At 42.0% G+C, this 21,801-nt stretch overlaps 1 protein-coding gene across 2 annotated transcripts; it reads right to left on the bottom strand.

Annotated features, from left to right (window-relative positions):
- Positions 1 to 3,839: 3,839 nt before the first annotated feature.
- st7l (suppression of tumorigenicity 7 like) lies at positions 3,840 to 16,608 on the bottom strand. Of its 2 annotated transcripts, none has more exons than XM_079156599.1 (15): positions 16,439 to 16,608; positions 15,887 to 15,969; positions 15,171 to 15,330; positions 15,031 to 15,085; positions 14,739 to 14,854; positions 14,407 to 14,485; positions 14,133 to 14,221; positions 13,547 to 13,647; positions 13,231 to 13,345; positions 13,023 to 13,095; positions 12,821 to 12,923; positions 6,695 to 6,851; positions 6,186 to 6,278; positions 5,852 to 5,991; positions 3,840 to 4,109 (listed from the first exon to the last, which is right to left on the bottom strand). In XM_079156599.1, exons 1-15 carry the CDS (start codon positions 16,605 to 16,607, stop codon positions 4,014 to 4,016), a joined length of 1,629 nt encoding a protein of 542 aa, XP_079012725.1. In that variant the 5' UTR covers position 16,608; the 3' UTR covers positions 3,840 to 4,013. The 2 variants fall into 2 exon arrangements, with proteins under 2 accessions (XP_079012725.1, XP_079012726.1); XM_079156600.1 differs by having other exon boundaries at positions 6,701 to 6,851.
- Between the last annotated feature and the right edge of the window lie 5,193 nt (positions 16,609 to 21,801).

Below are 21,801 nucleotides of genomic sequence, written 5' to 3'. Positions count from 1 at the left end.
ACAATAAACACAAAGCAGCAGCAGCAGCAGCAGCAGCAGAGAAACAGCACTGCTCATTAGCAAATCTGCAGGGTCAAAGGTCATTCACATTGCCAAGCAGAGAAACGTCAGAGCAGAGCCAAGACATACCCGCTGAAAAATGAGCATGTGAGCAAAGGCAGCACTTACCTTGGTGAAGTGAAGCAGTCTCAGTGAAGCGTAACGTGCTTCCGGCTCACAGCTGGTGAATCACTGATAAGAGCAGTTGTTGGTTTTCTGACAGTCAGCAGGAAGGTCGGGGGATTCGGTCTCGCTCGCTACTCCACTGAGGAGGACTCGACCGTGAGCAGGTGGCGTTAAGCTTCGTAATGAAACGCTACATTATGAGTAACGAGTGGATTCAGAAGCAAACAAGCAATGTTAGCAGCAGGCTAGTAGATTAAAGCAGCGGGCAGGGCTCTGACTGACGGTTCAAATAGACCGCCCCATCACACGAGGGTGCGCTTGATTTGTTTTCCAGCAGGTGGAATATGTCTCCTGACTGTATACTAATAATTATAATTATAATAATGATACACTTTATTTAATTTGTCAGGCCTGTAGTGAGGCAAATAAAATCAGAAAATTAAAAAATATGACCAAAATAAAATGTAATCAAATACCCAACAACAATATAGGTACAAAAAAACAAAAACAAACACTGCTGAGTGTTGGATATGTACATGCTTCTGTTTAGGTTGTATTGAGTCAGATGTGATGGACAGTTTGGGAGAAAGAGAAGAGGCCAACAGTCTCAGTGACTCATTGTTGTCTAATGTTGCCTGTCTCATTATTAACTCACTGGGTGGTCATAAGGAAATATAAAAAGACTAAACCCAATATGAAATACCTCATGTTGTCACAACTCATAAGTCTATGAAACCACATTTCATTTTTGTTTTACTTGAGGCAGATTCTTTAGGAGATTTCGGTCCAACTCAAACTTCATGTCACCTTCAGGGACACACTGGGCAAAGGTCCAGGGCCACAAGAGTTCATGAATTCATCGTGCTGGTGAGCTTAGTGGGCTGGCAGCAGGGCAGTAGCACACAAAAACTGATCATTTAGTGGGTCAACTGTCAGGACAGTTCCCACTGGAGTATTTCATTTTTCTTATTAACCCTTCTGACTATGGCCATACATGTTGTAAATGTCTCAAACATCTCCTACCTTATCATACAGGGTATGAGAAGATAAAATGAAACGTCTATATACTCTTGTCTTCATTACATATTTGTTGTTGACATGTTTATCCGAGATCTTCATGTTTTTTTCTTGTTACCCTGACTTTGATGCACTCCGGAGGTCAGTGAACAACACGTGTTTCGACATGCAGCCCAGAAAACCGTGCTCTGGCACTGAGAGCGAGACACTCGAGCACCCGTCAACAATCCTCGACAGCGATTTTCATTACTGTATGCTCGCCACTTGAGCACGAGTGTATGGAGTATGATTATGGCACCAGTGGCTCGCTGAGAACTTGCCACATAAAAGTATCTGCTGATGGTGGTGGAGTGGTGTAATCATAATGATGGCTCTTGGCTTTATATAGTCCAGGAGCAGCAGCAGGGTGGCAGAGCGAGGAGTTTGTCCTTGAAGAAGATATACCAACTCCCTATCAATACACAGGTGATTTCAAAGTATGAAGGGAAATCCATCCAACAGAAAACAATAGGAAAGAGTTTAAATATCTTTCACTTCATGTTGAAAATAGGTTGCTTTGTTTATCAAATGTTTTTCTTGTCTGAAATTGAAGTAATCAGCATCTACACATTCATTTAGGAAATACCCATTCTGCATTTTTAAACAGGAAACCAAACGACCTCAACAGCCAAACCAGAACAGAAGGAAATTGCACTGAAACAGAAATTTATTGTGAGTTTTGCTTTCAAACTCATCCAAGGGTAGTTACAATTTTTTTCAAACATTCTCCTGTCTTCAGCGTGAACTCTCATATTTCGGTTGTACACTGTAAAATTTCACACTTTCAAGTGTCACAAATTTAAAACGGACAGCTTACAGACCAGAGTGAGATGCAAAACAGAATCTTTGTAGTTTGGAGTGGATAAGGGTTATTAAAATCATAATCCCACTTTGCAACATACTGTATCACCATATAAATCATCACCAGCGCGCCCTTTTCTACTTTTACACAAGTACGTTTGCCATCGTTACTTGACTGCTGTATCTAGCAATGCTAATCACTGGACAATCAACAATTCTGTTACACATTACATTTGAAGGCATCTGTTTATCAAATTGAATCCATCAGAATTTAACAGAGTTGCCACTCGACTTGACATCAATATCGTAGGTGCAGTAAATGCCAAATTACACAATAGCTAAACCATTATCAAGATGGTTTAACTATTGTGATTTACTAAAAGGCACTTTATTGTCACATGTTTTATAACGTGTAGAGTAAAGATTTGTAAGTACGTCACTTACAGTATGGGCATGGGCTCTATACTGTTGTAATAATGTTGTAACGATAATGTAATAACTATCAAGTAACATCACTTGACAAAATAAAGTAAACACGTCCGCCTTAAGTAGTTCAAAATGTAAAAGACCTGTTAATGTAATAAACAATTTGGGATGTTTCGTATCATTCATGAACCAAGTGGTGCAACAATTAATGTTTTCTTTTTTTCTATTACAGGATTATTTAACACATTTACAGGCTTTTTTTTTTTTTTTTTTACAATTTTGAACATTTGTTTCTGACAGGTTATTACATTATACTTTACAACAAGGTGACGCTGGCATCAATACAGCGATGAGTAAATTCAATAAAGTCAGAACTAAACCAGATACAGAAGAATCAACTTGTGTACAATTACTGGCAAAATGAACAGACGCAGTCAGAGGAAGTGATATTTGCACATAAAAAAGGTAAAATAATAACTTACTTTGTAGAATTTGTCTGTGCATGCCTGTTCACTTTGCCACCCATCGGCAAATGTTGATGTATTTAGAAATACTGTTATCTCCAGTATTACAGCAAGCCTTACGTTGCCTCAGTTGATTCCACTGCAACGTGGGCTTCTTTCACTTTTGTGTTTGGCGTTTGAGAAGTGGACTATCGCACTGACTCAGAACATTTTGTCGTGCAATCAGCGGGAACGAGTGTGTGGAACTGTGACCGGTGATGATCCCATTTACATTTCAATGTTGCTGGGGCGACGGTTGCCCCAGTGATATAGTGCTGAGGTGTCATCCCGTGGTAACAACTGCTGAGCTGCAGAGGCATTGTATACACTGCAGGCACTTCGAGGCTGTAAATCACAGCTCTGTTTTTAGGAGGCCTTACAGACGTTTAAATCCGCCCCGCTGGATGTCTTGTGGTGCACGGAGGGTTGACGTGGGACACATAGGGTCCCATCCCAAATATCCAATGGGATCTTTTGTGATATAGACAAATAAACGAGCCGGGAAAAGAGAGGAATAGGATCATATTGGTAAAGGGACATCCTTAATGTACATACTGTTATCAGTAACACACTGGTTAAAACTAACTCATCTGACTTGACAGTAGTTAGTATTAAAAACATGCCGTTTTAGCGTCTTATTTCTTTTTTTTGTGTGTGATTTATTTATTACTGTGATGGACCTCTAACTCCTTTCTTCATTTTTGCACCAAAAATCTGCAACAAGGCTTTGTGGGAAACTCAAAAACCACATCAGAGTTAGCAGAGGGCTAACATGACGACACACGAACGTGTGGAATCGTTGCAGATGGTGTTCACTGAATGTGCTCTTGGAAAAACTGTGGCTGCTGGAACAGTGTGGGAGGGCATCTTAAGAGTGGCTTCGCCATGTTGATACAACCTCAGCCAACATAATCAGTAACAATGCAGCAAGTGGACAGTAATGCTGAAGACAGGAGAGCAAACACTTTTTGTCTGAGGGTTTGGGGTGGTATTGGTGTGTGTGTGTGTGTGTGTGTCTGTGTGTCTGTGTGCGTTGTGTGTGTTTGTGTATATGAGATGGGGTCAGATTCGAGTCAGCTGGTGCCAAAAACTGGACGGCATGAAGCTTTCCATCTTGTCTGCGAAGAAACCCAGCGGTGCAAAGAGTGTGCTGAAGAACTGAGAGAGAGAGAGAAAAGCAGAATGAGCCTAAAAGCTTCTTCCCATTTGTTCTTTGATAATGTTTAAGTAAAACACGCTCACCATTTTCTCTTACATGTTATGCAACTCATGCAGTACAGCCTGACGTAAAACTTTAACCAAAAGTACGTTTCAAAAGGAAAATAAACATTTCTATTAGATTTAATTCAGAAGATCCAGACGCTGTGCTCTAGCTCATCCCTGGTAAACTGGCAGGTTAACGTACATGGGGGAAAATAATAACTTAAATTCAAACGAATGTTCAATCCACCGTAAAGTTTGATGCGGTTATAAAGACCCCTGGTGTTCTTTCTGGAAACAAGACCGGTGTGATATTAGGAGTATTGATCAGGATGCAGTTAAGATACTAAGCAGGATTTGCAATATTTGAGTTGCAGCAGTCCAGAAGCTTCTCAAGAGGACAGGGAAGACAAAAACAAAGCAGCGATACTTTTCAAATGAAGCGTTGCTCACAGACAACTCAACATACTTATCTGATTTAGGGATACACTTCATGTTATCTGACTATAAGACTTATTAGGATTAATAATGACTTTGTCTCTACCAAATCGGACAAATACGACTCATACTTAGAACCTAGAAGGAACGGCTCAAACACTCATTTTTATGATTACCAGCAGGGAATATACGCACTTAGATGTAAGATTAGGATCTAGGTTATACAGTATAATAGCTATGTGTATAAATCAGCTCGTAACAGTGAAATGTCCTCTAAAATATTACAATATGGTTTCTCCCTGAAACGGCTTGGGGTGTGCGTGATACACTTGACACTTTAATAGCCTCATAAGTGGATGTATTAGCCTGGCCAGACAAGTGCAAATCAAGTACGCCTCTAATCCCATTTAATATATGACGCATAATCAACTGCTACGCTATACATGTCTGGTGTCCATAAACTAAGGCAAGGCAGACTGCCACCATCACCACCATCACCACCACCACCACCACTGACTGTCTTGGATCGTCTGTTCATGAGCAACAGATTCAGAGGAATCTGGTTTTCCTCAAAAGGCAGCGAGGTCCTCCGTGTTCCTCCCTCACTGGTTTTCACTCACTCCATCTGAACATTACGCAAACCAGGCTCGCCGGGGCTGCTGTAAGAATCCTATCTGCCCTCAATCTTTCCCATAACAAAAGGAAGAGCACTAGACGTTCTCTGCGGCCTTGTTTTTACTACGTGTCTATGTAAAGGCCGGGGCCCTAATAAACAGTGGGACCATAAACAAAAGGATTTGCCAAAGGAAGGAGTTTGCCAAACTAGCTAAAAACAGATAGCACAACACTTCTGTCATAAATAAACAGTAAAAGGAAGTCATGCGTGCATTCAACTTTTCGAAATTTTGTAAAGAGCGATAAGCTTGAATTATCCAACTGTGGTCGCTGATAGCTTACGCTGGGCTACAGCTTGTTTTGGCGGGAAACACAAGACGTTACAGGCCCGCGACTCCCATGAGCCTCCAGTGTTACCGACAGTGATGGAAGGCAGCAATTACCAACGGGGGTTTAAAAGATTCAGGTTACAAACAACATGCATTTAAAGCACAGACCCAAATCAGAGATTAACCGAAGATGTGAGCGGTCAGACAATTTACACACAAGTTGATCTTATGTAATGAGGAAGTGGTGGACCGTCTGAATCAGCGTCTGTAAAATTGTACGGCAGAAACCGGTGAGATGTGTACAGCTGAAGAACTTACTGCTTTGGCAAAGACACCCATGAGTTCAGGGAACTGATGTGTGAGCATGGCCAGCATGGCAGTGAAGGAGCAAAGGCCTGCTGTGAAGAGGATGAAGAAGGGAAGCTCTTTCTTTGGGTACACAGACACCTCGTGGAACGCTGGAGCGAAAAAAAGACGAGGTCGGTCAGAACAAGAGAGCGAGGCAAAGTCGTAACCAGCGCAGGTAAACAAAGACATAAAGCATTTTGAATAGACGTGGGGTTTAAATAGTGAGAGGGTGATTGATTACGCGATCAAATTGCGAGCGACTAGGTACATTGATGGACTGCATGTAGACTGTGTGTATACTTACAGGGCAGCAGTTCCCTATCTGCTGTTTCTGTGCATCCTGGGTAAGGGTAAAACAGGTGACCCTTCTCCAGAGGGTAGGGAATTATCCGGAAGGCTGTTAAAGCGGACACAGGCACGAAGAGGACATTTAAGGAAGATGAATAACACAACAAGTATGACTTAATAAACAGCTGACATCATTTTCAATAAATCACTAAAGTAGCTAAATATTACACAGTGACAAGATACTAACGTGCTCATGAAATATAACGTTCTTCCTGTGCTTCGCTTGAGGAATGAGCTGTGCGTGCATGAGTCACGACACAACAATGTAAAAGTGAAGAGCGGGAGAAGACACTGGGGGTCTCTGACGTCCCAGCTCTATTGAAAATGCTGTTTAATTGGGACTTCTGAACATACACAACACTCACTCTCAATAGAACCAAAGGAAAAAAAATGAATACAACTCATTCACATTAAATAAAACAAACATGCAAAGCGGTGGTATTGGATAGAAGCAGTAATAGTTACACATACTGCCCTCCCAGGTGCAGTGTAGTAGGTTTAAGGCTCCCTCTGCCCTCTTCCAGTGCTGCAGGTGGAAGAAAGCATATGCCACTGCCTCGCTGTCACCCCTCTTCAAGATGTGCTCTGGAGGGAGGATCAGGCTCTTCATCTCTAATAAGTACTACAGACGGGGGGGAAGAGGAGAGAAACACACAACTTCTGGTAAGTATACTCTGCAGTACCTCAATGCTTTGTGGTCTCCTGAGCTCCGTAAAGACTACAGCAGAGAAGTCTCGTTTAGGTGCACTGAAAAACTGTGAGAATGTGCGGTGATTTCTCAGCTTATAAAACCAGCTTCCGTGAAATATTTGTATTCATACATTTTATTTGGTCGAGTATAGTTCTATATGAAGATGTAAAATTGGCCTGGGCACTCGTGGGCTGAGATGAATACCACGTAATTGCAAAGTCCACCATTTGCACGTTTTGACATTTTGTTGTTATCCTACTCCTTTACCCTCCAGTCTTATATCGCATAAATGAAAAATGCTGCAACATTTATTTGAACATTTTGCAAGCAAAAGGAACCCAAAATATTTTGTTCTCAGGCAACCAAACTACAACTAAAGTCCCAGTGAATATTTGCATTCTGCGTGAGAAAGAGGCAACTTGAATGGGGCGCTACATTATTCGGCAACTGTTAACGCAAACTCTAGCCCCCTTGTGGTCAGAAAACAAATGAATGCAGCTTTAATGATTTCAATCACATCACGTCTCAGGTCAGCACTTCACTTATTCTATTCTATTGGGCAATTCCCCCCCCCCCCCCCCCCCGGCCAGCTCCCTGCAGGCTGAAAACATATTTTCTACATGTGAGGTATTCGTTGACAGCCTTATTTTGCAATTGTTCAAGGCGTGTGTGTGTGTGTGTGTGGGGGGGGGGGGGGGGGGAATGCTTCCCAAAGCTCTCCGAGTGTGTGTTATTGTTACAGTACATTCATTCCATGAATGTGCAACACCCCCCCCACCCCGCTCACCCCTCCTCTCTTTCCCTACTGTGTAAGTTGGTCCCAGTGAGTCAGTCGGCTCACTGTGCTGACAAAGGCCCACATCCCAGAGTTACGGCCTATAGAACAGGTATGCCTTCTGAAATAACAGAAAACAAGCATCTAGAAATAACAACGAGCGTATCGTGTGCTGCTTTTCTGTCATATATATCTTTGTAACTAAGGCCTCTGTCCGTAGGGGAGTCATTCATAGGTGTACGCTGACTTTGATGACATGCCGCTCTATGTACTTTATGTCTGTGGTGCCCAGTGTGGCATGGGTCTGTGTTAAACCAAAAACCTGTGTGCGGGGGGGGGGGGGGGGGGGGGGGGGGAATCCCTGGAATCCCAGGCGGCCAGCTTCACAGCGCTCTGGATCTCAGACTGACACTTTGGGAAGGTTACCCCACAGCTAATCCTGTCTAATCCCCTCCATGGTCACAGGCTCAGCCAGCCATCCATCTATCCAGCCAGCCAGACCATGCCGCTTCACCCATCTCCCCCTGCCTTACCCTCTTTCTCCACTCTCACCCTCGTGATCACAGCGTGCCCGGGGCTCCTCCACCTGGCTCATCCCCGTCTTCCTCCGACCCTCTTTCGTGCTCCATTGTGAGCCCGGGTCCCATCGTGTCCCCTGGTTCATCCGTCTTTGGCATTGTCAGCCATGTCAATGTCCTCACTCTGCTTTCTCTACCTCATTGCTGAAATGCGGCCAATATTCGTGAAACATTTCTGTATATTGTGTTCTGTGCAGGCCCCACCCTCACCCCTCTGTTGTGTGCTCCTCACTCGCCACCTCCTGACTCGGACTAAAAGCTCAATCAAGCACGCAACCGCCCAACAGGTGTGAACACCACTCCTCACTTCATCGAGCTGTTCCCGCAGACTGTCATGTCTTCCAGCCTGTTCTCTTGCTAACATCCTCTGTGGCTCGAGACAACCAGAAGCTGCTTGTTTGACCCTCTCACTTACGCTGTCTGACTTACTTAAAATCAGCTCTCTCTGCTCCAGCCAAGACATTTGACTGTCCGCCTTCATCCTCCTCCCCATTTCGCTCTCCTTTCTTCCGAGCACAAACCTTTCACCATCCTCTACTCCCCCCCCCCCCCGGCATCGGTGTCGAGGCAGTCAGCCAGCTCAAGAGGAAACCTGCCGCTTCTCTGTTGCAGAGAACGGCAACTGATGAAACCACACGCATCGTTTTATGCTAACGCTTAAGGACACGCGTGACGCGTGACGCATGACGAGTAGGGAAGGCGATCTTAATTTGGTGGCCAATCCTGAATTTCAGATTCGATCATTTTTGACGATCTGATAGCGAGCCAATTTGTTATTGTGGGTCAACTGGGATATTTGACAGTTTTACACATATTACTACCTCCATGCTATTCTGCTGTTGACAATGAATGACCAGCATACGGCAGCCATGTAGATCTGGGTCCTCTGTGGTTTAAGAATAACCATTTAGAGAGGCTGGCTGCTCAGCTGTCCTTCCTTGCATGCCACGCCATTAGACCTGGTGACACCTCAGTCCTCTGTGCTGGCCGACCGCACCCCCCCCCCCCCCCCCCCCCCCCCCCCCCACCCCCACCCCCCCACCCCCCCACCCCCCCCCCCCCCCCCCCCCCCCCCACCCTCTCGTTCCTCGGTCCGCTTCTCCACTCCCTGTCGCCTCTTTGATGAAGGGATTGAGTTTCATGTGTTCTCCTTTTATCCCTGGGCAGTCATAAGCCCAGAGCATAACTCACAAGCTGCCTTCTGATTCTAATCTGCAGCACTTTGCTTCTCACAATGGGACACACAGGCAACAATGACATCAGCCTTGTAGTTGCTCTATAAGGGTCGGACAAACATACACTTGTACAGTGAAAAAAGAAACAGGTGTTGCAGATTAAGAATCTCATAGTCAGTAAAAAACGCTACTAGTTACTCCAACCTCTACTGAGGACAGCGGCAGATCACTCACAGCGTTTATTCCAAAGTGGGCCAGGATGAGGCAAGTCCTTCAGACTCCCTTTGCCTTGTCTGAATCAAACCTCATCCATCTTAATTTAGAGCAAAACCCTCAACTGCTGCTCTGTCTCAAATTACAAAGCAAAAAAAGCCAATTTCCGAGGTAGACTCAGCAACGGTCTGCATTTTGTGAGTCTTGACGGGCCATCTATGAGAACATGCCAACCAGAATGGGGTGCGATGACAAACCGCCTTCCAAAGTGGAGTAAACTAGCAAAGGTAGATGGGATGGGGTCACTCAGACTGCCTCAAAATGAACGCGTACGGACCCAAGTGGTGCTAAATGTAAATGTACACCAGATTCAGAGAGCAGGAACACTTGATCAGCTGTCCAAGCATCCGGCACACTGTCAGTTTGTTAACCACTGGCTGGTAGGAAGGCTGATTGGAATGGACAGACAGATGGCGAACGGGGTGGCGGAGGAGGAGGAGAAATAGAGGAAGACAAGAAGATGAGGAGGGGAGGGAAATAGAAGGGGGGGGGGGGTGCACTGAAACAGACTGCATGTGCGGGTTTAGTGTAGCTTTTTGAGCAGTTTGAATGGACTCATGTGATGAAGCCTTGTGTGATATTCAGATTCACACACACACACACACACACACACACACACACACACACACACACACACACACACACACACACACACACACACACACACACACACACACACACAATCTCTTTTTCTTTACTTGATTCAGTGCAACACTGGTATCTATTTTGGCCTTTCTATAGCAAAACAAACACACAAGGACTTTGTTATTGATTCACTGTTGATGCAATTCCTGCTGCCTTACACTAATTTTATATATATATATATATATATATATATATATCAGTAATTATATTTATTAATATCACAAGGTTTAATAGCAAAAACTGTAACAAATTATAAACCACATCATAATGATTTCTAAGGTCAAGTCCCATAGTTGTAATACATTATAATATTTATAATAGAGTAGAGCAATATTATAATAAAGTCATACCTTTTATAATGCATTAGAGTGTCATAAGTTATTTTAAATGTAAAAAATGACCACTTAGATTACATTTATGAACACATTAAAATGCATAATAACAATGATTATAATGCATGATGAAATATGATAATGAATTACAACTGTGTGAATTACACTACACTACGATCCTTGCAAAAGTGACCAGTAATCATTAAGTATTATGAAACTTGACCTTATAAGTAATTTAAAATGCTTTATAATGTGTTATAATTGTTGTTATGAAGCATAATAAATATTCACGAGTGCTTATAAATATAATACACTACTATAAGCTGATTATAACGCATTATAGACATGGGCGTCATAGAAAGTGTTACAAGGAAAATACATTTGTTAGAAAAGTCCCATTAGAAATGAAGCGGCGTAAAGTAAGATTCATGACTTTTGTTGTGTTACTGTACTGAATAGACTATAATGGATCGATCACTGATGAAGGCGTTCATTAGTTGAAGCCCTACATGTACGTGACGGTGTTGTTTTCTAAGATGATGACTTTCTTAAGTAAGTCAACTCTACACAAGAGTACAGTATTTTTGGATAAAGCCCTTTACAGATCCTTCTTAACAGAAGGCCACAGGTGCACAGGTGCACTCGTCATGCCAGACAACACAAAGCAACAACCTGCCCCCCCCTCCCTCCCCACTGTTACATTTTCACATTCAGCGGGTCAAAAAACGTAACACAACTCTGTTATGAGGCATGAGTAAGTACCAGATGCCAGTCAAACGCTGAAAGATGAGCCGACCAATAACCCTTCTGTGAAAGGTGTGTTACAAACGCCCTAAAGTTGACAGTGGTGGATGAGGGAACAGGGGATGAGGGAACATGAGAGGATAAGAAACAGGATGAGGGTACGTGATGAGAGGAGAGAGGATGGCTGCCTCTGGGCACAGTAGGGAGGGAGCAGTTGGAAAGACGTTGAAAATGAGGGCCCTCACTTTAAAAAATTCAAAGGCTGGATCAAAGTGCTGGCTGACACCCCTGCACCAACGCCCCGTCACACACACACACACACACACACACACACACACACACACACACACACACACACACACACACACACACACACACACACACACACACACACACACACACATTCTCTTTCCATCTCTCAGTCCGTGAGATGAAACAACACCACACTACAAAGGCTAATCTGAGACAAACCTCTGCTGCAACTAGTTGTGTATGACTGTGTGTGTGTGTGTGTGTGTGTGTGTGTGTGTGCGCATGTGTGACATCTAATCCTGTGGGAACTGATGGGAAAGGCCAGAGAGATATCCAGTTGTAGTCCCATGTTCTCCCTGGTTCAGTTCTATAGAGAGCTGCTCTGCACTGGGACCAGTCTGTTGTATGTTTACAGTTTTTCTTGGCACCCAAATGTGAAGTTCAAACTGCACTACCGGTAAAAACACACAATGCATGTATAAATCCAAAAATACGACTTCTTGTAACTGTAGTTGATGATTAGGGCGAATGTGTTCTATATTGTCCCATTTAATTGTATTGAATTGATAAAGACTGAATACAATAATCACCCAAATGACTGAAATAGAGACATAATAGACAAAGATGCATACAGCTGTAAGTACTTAAGGTGACACGTCAGGTGTGATCGAATGAAATAAGAGCTCAGTATTAAGACCGACACTGACACCTGCTGTTGGGACACTATATATCACGTCTGGATGGAAGCGCCTGCTCTATTTAAGCTCCATTAGGTCACACCACCTGTTACTGCAGACACACCTCCCCTAGAATTGTCTGACTGATTGTTTACCCGTCTGCCTGTTTGTTCTGTATGTCCCCGTGACGCATGGCAGACATGCAAGACCTGTGTGATCAGACTAAATATAGAACTGATGTGATTCAAAACATCTACCCCAAACCACTTGCAGCATAGCAGCTGCGTGGATGGAAATATACTTTAACGCACACTTTTTTTTTATTGAGAGTGTGGAAACAAAACTGGAAACATGCGGCCCGAAACATAGACTCAACTCAAAAATAAGGAGCGGGAACAAGCAGAGCATTACGTGATCAATGGGTTATTGTCATGAGTCTAATAACTGACCTTTGGCACGTGCGGATTGAACTCAACAGCTCTGTGTATGGCCTCCACAGCGTTCATCTCTGCTGTGCTCAGCCCTCGCCGTGACGCGGCCTCTGGAGAGAACCTGAGACAAATGAAACACGTTTAAGAGATACTCATGTTGAATTGTATGCTAGGCTGAAAAGACATATTGAAAACTATGTGAACCAATATGGACACATACTTATCTGATACAGCCCGTGCTTTCAACAGTGCAGATGTGTAGCATATAGTGGCTGACTTTGGCAAGCTGATGTCTATAATGGAGGAAGATTCATGTGACACGCGTCGTACATTTTCAAGATCGATTCAATGGCACTGAGCTCAGTTCTGTCCGAACACAACATGACGACATCAAATAAAGAAGACATTTTGATGGCGTTCAGCGTTACCGTCATATTTGGCGAGGACTGCTTGGACATCGGCATATGCCTGAAGCTCTAGAAGGGCCTCCAAGAGGTTTTCATGTATATTTAACATTCCCAAAAGTGGGAACTCCTTCATTAACTGTAAAGAGAAGAAACACTATACATTAACAATACAATTTGTCAGTAGTACGGCTGTCCTGCCAATTGTTCTAAATACAGTGAATACCGTATGTTGCCTCCGTTACTCAGTTGCATGCGTAATTCCACAAATCGCACACTATAGCAGAGAGCATTTTGAGGTGCTGCTCTGAAGGAGTCTAGTTTTTGGACAGAAACTCACATCTCTCATCATTTTCACCGCTTCTTTAATCCGACCCAGCTTGCGTGCACACATTGCCAGTCTGCGTTTAATGTACACCAGTAAGTTGATGTCTTTTCCAGCTGTGGGTGGCAAGAAGAAAACATGACACAAAAGGCTCAACAATCCATAGCCGTTAAAAACATGATAAACATGGATTGATTTGTTTTATTGTGTATGATACCACTTCAAACGTGTGCAGAGAAAAAGCACTGACGTATTGATGGACTATACACACACACACACACACACACACACACACACACACACACACACACACACACACACACACACACACACACACACACACACACACACACACACACACACACACACACACACGTGGGATTACATCCTCAATCACAGGTAGGCGTGAACAGATGTGGTCTATTCTATTTATAACACAGTTAGTGGAGTTGCTCAATGTGCATTTTGAAGTGTTGCACAGCACCGGGTGTGGCAGTACATTGGGTGTAGTTGTTCCTCAACTGGTTAGCTATCTTCCTGCTACAGGGCCTCAGGGTTCAGTCATTGTGGGTACTTAATGCAGATTTTAATCCATTCTTACCGATACTTAGTGCTTTTTTGAAGAGGCGCTCAGCTTCTGTGATGGTTGTTGCTTCTTCCTCGGCTAAAAGCACATACGCTGCAGCACACCTGCACACAGATGTCATGTTTGCATGCCCATGAAACACTTGAAAGCGCCCATAAAAAAAGCCATAATATGACTACATGAATGTATATGTGCTATTCAGCAACAACAGTTTTAGAAATGACAGTATTGTGTTTATAGACACAGTATTTAAGGAGGAAATATGCAAGTGTGGAAGAGCAGGACTCACTCTTGGTTCATTTCTATGGCCTGGTAAGCTGCTCTGATCCTGGCTTGAGGATTTCTCTCCCTCCAGGCTTTCTGCATCACTGTCGAGACATGATTTGACAAGACTTATTACAGATAAGTACCATACGACGTAATTAATTGAAGTCAACAGAAAACCACAACAAAAAACAAAAAGCAGTTCCACATGAACATTTACAAAGTGCCAAAGAAATCTCTTCCAACGGAATATGCTGACAGTCTTTTGCTTGTCCGGTCCAAACGACAAAGAAATACCACATCTTTGTTTTGTTTTTACTAAAGTGGGGATTTAGTCTGCATTTGATTCTAACTCACCAGCATCTTCTGGTCTTATCTGCGGAGTGTCTCCTGTGAAGAAGGTCTGGTGGTCTTGAGCAGACAGGTTCATATCGTAGTACGTTAAGGGTTCCTTCCCTGTTACCCAGGTGTACCTGTAGTGTAAGATGTAAAAATGTTTCATGTTCCACAAGGAATCAAATGAAATCAAACCAAATTCCTCTTCACCAAAGTCACAAAGTATTTATAAACAGACATTACGAACCATCCATTTTTAAAGTACTATTAGATGCCTTCGACTCAGCTAAATAAATACCTGAGTCACACATACCTGTTGTATTCCGCTCCTCTGAACAGATTCAAAGGGTTCCTCCAGACCTTACACTCTGCCGAAAGGATGATATGGTTGTTAGTGCTTGTGGTATTATGAGTATTATCGCTGGTATTTTTTTGTATTATATACGTATCTACCTGAAACACTGGGCCTAGGCTCCGCCTCTCCATTGACTGATGCAAACAGACCAGTAGAGGAGCTGCTCTCCACTCCACCCAGGAGAGGACGCAGGTGGCTCACTGACACTTGTTCGATGAACGAGGTCCCATATTTACGAAAATACCACCACTCAAATATCTGCGGGGAGAACACACACGGTGACGACATGCTTTACAAAAATGACTGAGTTATATCTTAGTGGCAATTGCTATCGTATCACTCACGCTACCGTAAAACACAAACTAAGCTCTGTGGCTACAATCCCAATGAATTAGAGAGCAAGACAGGCGCATCATTTTGTTTTTCATCACAAATCTGTCCATCTTGTACATTACATGGCATTTATCGCTCTGCATAAGTCTTGCTAACCCGAATCAACACAACCGTGCCAACATTAAAGCATGTGTTTGTTTATTGCTCCCAAAAAAGTCAAATTAATTCAACTTTTTATCTGCTTCATAATATTGTGTCTCCCTTTCAATGGCGTTGCACCCTCCCGTATTAGGAACCACTGCAATGGGTTTAATATAATATTTTTTTATTACAGCCTTTCATTTAATAGTGACACTGTGAAATTTAGGACGAGGTAACTGCTGTGTCTGCTAAGAGGCCTACGAGCAAATATCATTTTACAAAGGGGTGAATATTTAACATGTATTAGACGGTGTGAGGAATAACTGAGACGATAACTCACAAGGATGAGTCCAGAGATGAGAGAAGAGGTTCCAGTGAGAGCCACATAGAATTTGGGGGTCAGTGTATTCAAAAACACCGAGGCTGAAAGAAGAAGAAGAAGAAGAAGAAGAAGAAGAGGGGACAGTCAGGATAGTGTCATAGTAGAACCAGAACTGAGAGAAGTCAGTGTCCACTGTGGTGACCATGCACTAAAATACATGCCAGTGCCAACAGAATAAAAACAAACATTGGAAGAGGCTCTCGAACAGCAGGTGACGTGTAGCCACATACAGTATCTTGACTATACGATGAGCGAAGACGCCTACTTGGTAATACAACAATAACGTACCGAATTATCACTACATGCAATACAGCCTGCTTTCAGAAAATAATACAACAAAGACGCAATAGATATGTAAAAACTCGATTTAAATGCAACCAGAGAGTCGCCACTATGTGTGCTTGAATGAGTCCGACACCGAACTGTCAAACCAACAGCTCGCGCTTGCTGTCAGCTAAAGCCAGATACCCGAAGGCTAACAATAGCTAGCTAGCAGCTGCATCAATTCACCTGAGGTAAGAGATTCCTGCAGTTTCAGCGGGCTCCACAGGACGTATATCATGATCAGCACCATGCCGAACCAAATGAAGCACACGTAGGTCCATGACCAAGAGAGCCAAGACTTTAATTTCTCTGTAAATCCGAGAGATTGGGGATTACTGCCAGCGGTGTCCTCCATGTTTCTCCGGATGCCTGTAAACAGAGGGGTCACGTGATCACGAATGAAGATGACTTCTATTTTGAAATTTCTACAAAGATCCGTTTCCGGGGGACAACAGAAACAATATATAATCATATTTTTTTCCACGAATAGTGTTGTTTACTCATCATCCAAATAGAAATAATTGGTTTCATACAAATGTCTTGCAGTTGAGTTTGAGATAAATCAAAACTTGTGTCTGGCTTTCGAGGCTAAGTGACAAAATATGTCCAAAAAAACAGACATTAGTCGCATAGTGGCCCATTCTAGAATATTTAATCAACGAAGTGAGTTATTTCATCTGACTCTTAATCAGTTTAGTAATATAAGTAAGTAACCCACTGTACTTGAGGGAGTAGGACTTTAATTATATCTATTTTGTGCTACTTAATAGGATACTTTTTATGCATTATAATAAACTCTAAAATATTGTGCAGTGCTTTTCACTCGACTCAATTGGTCAAGGACATTTTGTTTTTGCTTCTCTTTAATATGGGGGTGCAGTTCACCCCTATATATAAAAAAATATATATGTTTCATCTTACCAGGAAGGCTATTTGTCAATCTAGTTTATTTTTGTGTGAGTTGCCTATGTTTTGGAGGTATCGGCAGTAGAGATGTCTGCCTTCTCTCTAATATAATAGGACTATATGGTTTTTTTAATGTATTTTTGGGGCGTTTTAATTAAGCAACATGTATTCAGTTTTGGGGTGAGCTGTCCCTTTAAGTAATTAGTGAGTAATAGCAAAGAGTACTTATTCCACCCTCCTTTTAATATCAGAGCTTCAGATAACAACTATCAAGGTTTTGTATTATTATTTTGTTCAATCAGTTTTGCATTTATTTTGAAAAAAGATATAGATAATGATATCAAACAGAGAAACTGGCCAAATCCTCTCATTTTTGAAACTGGAGCCAATGCTGTTTGGCATCTTTGTTCAATAAGTGATCAACTAATAATGAATGATTATTCAATTGGTTGGTGATTTGTTTTTTGTTGATCAAGTAATCCAATCACTATCAGCGTCAGGCCTACTGATGGAAACCCGTCACAAACTCATTTTAGCCTGTGCTATTATTCATGACCAGTAAGTGGGGCTATTACAACATTAATGCATTCACTTATGATGCCGTCTACTGACTGCAGGTGGAGACAACGTTCAGTTTTGTTTACTTCCCCGTAATCTCTGAATTCATTACAATATTTTAGAAATTCATGTTTTCAGCCATGTGAGTACTCTTTCATTCTAAGCTCCTCCTTTTATCACCAAACTAATTTTGCAGGCCTTATCTAAAGATCCAGATGCTATGGCCTCGTTCAAACTGCCAAATCATTATACATACAGAGAAGGCTCCTCTCTATTCCTATGATTTACATAACCATAGATGTACTTTGTCAAAAATAAACATATCAGTAATATCATTGCTAAAAGGTAAGTATATTTTTGGATATATACCACCAGGCACTTCTCACCTTTTGCAATTGACTCACATCCCAACAGTGCAGGAATAAATGTGATTTGTTGGAGTGCATTTTAGTTGGAGGTTACAGCCACTGCATGACAAAGAGACAGATTTGGTCCTGCTCAAACATGCCCTTGGGTGTTTTCTGCCTGATGTTGATGGACAAGCACACGCGGGGTTAAAGGCCTGTCATATAAATCAGGTACAATCACTTTAGAGGTGAAAACATGCATGATGCTACTGACAGGGAGGAAGAGTGGGGAAAAGAAAGGAAGACTGAAAGAGGAACAACAGAGGTCTGTAGAAGTTATCGGGGGAGTATAGCACGACCTGAATGTATTCCAAGCTGAAACGATATTTCCAAATGACCTCTGCTCAGTGACTCATTCTTTGATAAAAACATACATGTAGCTCCCTGGAATATACCGGGTAAACAGCGTTATCTTCTCTTGTATTTACACTGCACACCTAATATCAGTTACATCTAGACCACAGTCAAATAAGACTTATATGAATGCAAGGACATTTGCAGAATTTCTGTATCCGTCGTATCACACATCTTGATTAAAACATCATTTATTTAATTTTTTATTCAGTACAAAAGTTAACTTTAACTACATTTAGTAAGTATTTTAGTAGTTAGCTAAAGTGCAAATATAAAACACAAGATTTATATAAAAATTTCAAGCAATGGACAGTAAGTGTGACATGACCTGAACACAATCGGTCAGCCAGTCTCCAGCCACGCAGAAGCAATATCTCCCATCATTCGGCAGTCACCTGTATACTTAAGGTTCATTTACAATTTCACGTCTCGCATCCATCCAGCCATTCTGGACTTCGTGTTCTGTTTATGTAGTTTCTTTCTTTTCTCTCCCCAAAGCTTTTAAGAGTCCTCTCATCATACATAATTAATCAGGGTTTTCACTTAAATGCACTGCATTTCTCACTCTCATTATTACTTAAGAGGCTGCTCTTTAAAGCTTGAAAATACCCGGTGCTCTCTTGATCATATTGTTCAATAAGCCAGCTGTTACAACAAATGAGGATGTACAAGACTAAAAATATACAAAACACGCATCAATATTTTATCATTTCAGGCTTGAAGTAATGATATAATTTCATTACTTCGTATAAACATTCTAATTAATTCTGCTTGATGTCAGTGAAACATTTTAGTACAACCTGAGCAGAGATTTAGATGCAATGCAAATTTAATGAGTAATAAAGTTTGCTCTGAGCACTATAGTGCACGTGTACATACTATGTGACCGGTCGTTTGTCAGCTCTGTATTTGGTGGTCCATTCTGATGGAAAACTTTAGACTTTATGAAACTGCTTCTTGTCTCCCACACTGCTTTCTCTTTGTGAGTTTGTATTACTTGTCTCCATGAAGGGACTCTCCCCCCAAGAGTCATTTCTCTCAAAACACTTCATTTTCAGAAGATGTGTGTTCTTTTTTTTGCATCAGGAGACCGTGCCGTTTGACCACATCTGAAAGCAATGGTGCCGCAGAAAAATGACTTCCTCCATGACAGGCTCAGAGACCATGTAGCAACATTTCAACCTTTTTCTCTGTAAATCTGTGAGGACAGGGTGGACATGCTCTGCTGTTGTTTCATAACTACAATAATGACTAATTTACACCACATTATGTTCCTGCAGAGAGGATACCCATCAGTAAAACAGCAGCAAAGGAGATGCATATCATGCATACTATACAGTTCCCCACATTATGACTGATTTTGTTAGAAAGGGATATAAAGCGTCTGATAGATCTAATGAATAGCCTTGAATGTCAAATAAAACCAAAAACGTAAAGCGGAATCATCCTCATTATCAGTGCAAGCACTAGTAACATGAGAACGCAAAACATGTAATAACAGCTTAAGAGTGCAGCAAGCAGTCTCTCATCCAGTGTGTATGCATCGTATACAACTCTGGCCAACTGTAAGGTATAAATGGAAGAGGCAGAGATGAATAATACATATGAATTACCTTCATGCAGTCAGGGTCATTTTTCCATCCCCCATCTGCTGCAAGAACATCATTTTTAGAAACAATAAAATATAAGGCGAGGTGCATAGATAAAAACCGCAGGTATTGTAAGCGAACACCAGTGCGTCAATAGTTGCAGGAGCTTGAAAGGTGTTACAGAGCGTTCAGAAAGGTGTTAAGTAGTGTGTAACTGCAAACAAGAGCAATGAAAGCCTTTGTGCACTTAGAATTATAGCTGCAAATATCCTGCCTGTTTAATGTTAATAAGGCTTCTTGTGTTTGAACTCTGAGAGGACGTCTGACGTCATTGCTCAGTTGAGGTAGTGTGTTGCCTTTCTTTCTAGTCTTTCCCAGCAGGACAGTTATTTTGCTTGTCACTGTTGAGGAAGCATATATGGGCTACGGGTGACTGTTAAAATCAGAACCTTTATGTAAACAAAAGTATAGCCCAAACAGCAATACAAAAATCAAATTACATCCTCAAATGAGCTCTTGAATCGCCACTGTGTTGTGAATTGTCACTGTGTATTTAGCGAAACACTCGCAAAGAAATGACAAAGACAGGCATGGTGAATTACTGTCCAGTAAGTTCAATCTGTCCTATTTTATCCTATTTACCTTTTATTATGCATTGTCTTATTCCTACTGTCACTGTTGCGGTCAAGTCACCCAAACAAGTCTCATATGCTTTAAAAAGAGTCTACAGCAGTGTGTGCTGCTAAAGGCTCTGTGAGGCTGTACTTAGGCACAGAGAGCTAAATGCTAATACTAGCTTAGCTAGCCTGGCAGGGGTTCACCATCTTGGTTCAGTGTGTTAGCATTTTACAGTTCCATTTTCAGTGGGTGAAAAGTCAAGGTAGCTCTAAAGTTAGTAAAAGTCATCGTCTAGGAACCACAAATGTTTGTACACATTTTTCTATCGATCCCTTCCACAGTTGTTGATATATTACAGCCTGAACCGATGATCAACAGACAGATGCATTGCCATTCTTGTCGGCAGCATGGTTCCCTGTGACCTTCAACACATCACAACAATAACAGACGATGGATCCAACAATTAACTGACTTACAAACCTTCCCTTTAAACCATCAACATTTCCTTGAAGGTACCTAACTCCATTCACAGAACCTGATGAGGTCTGACTGAGAGCGTACGTAAAGAACACAACAGCACACGGGTCTCTGTGGTTTGAGTCCTCCATCACAGTCAACAGGCCTTGATTGCAGTTACTGCTGTTGAGAATCAAGTAACCTTTATGGGATGGTTTCAGAGATGACTCATAGGCAAGCTAATTTTAGAGGGCTTTGTGCTTTAGATCAGCCTTGAAGTATACAATTATAAAACATGAAACGCACTGACACAGACAAAGAAAGAAACACACTCTGCTTCATGTTGAGTCTCAATGGAAAAAGTAGGAGAAAACAGCCTTGAATTTGGAAGCAAGTTTTGAATATTTAGATGAGATGATTTACACAAATGGTTCGTGGCTGCTCAGTGGTTTTAATACATTTCTACGTAGACCTAACAAACATATATGTGGAATGTGAAATTTGATGATTTGGATAGTAGGTCTGAGTGGCCTTTACCGTTATTTTATATAAATGTAAAAAGACCAACCTCGACCCCAAGTGCATTTGGTAACCAGAAGAGATGTGAAATGAAACTGTCACAAGTTTGTTTCTATGGAACCAGAAGTGTTGATTAGGAGTC

Source organism: Pholis gunnellus, assembly GCF_910591455.1.
Source record: "Pholis gunnellus genome assembly, chromosome: 3".
Lineage (NCBI taxonomy): Eukaryota > Metazoa > Chordata > Actinopteri > Perciformes > Pholidae > Pholis > Pholis gunnellus.
This window is presented reverse-complemented; position numbering and strand designations above follow the sequence as displayed.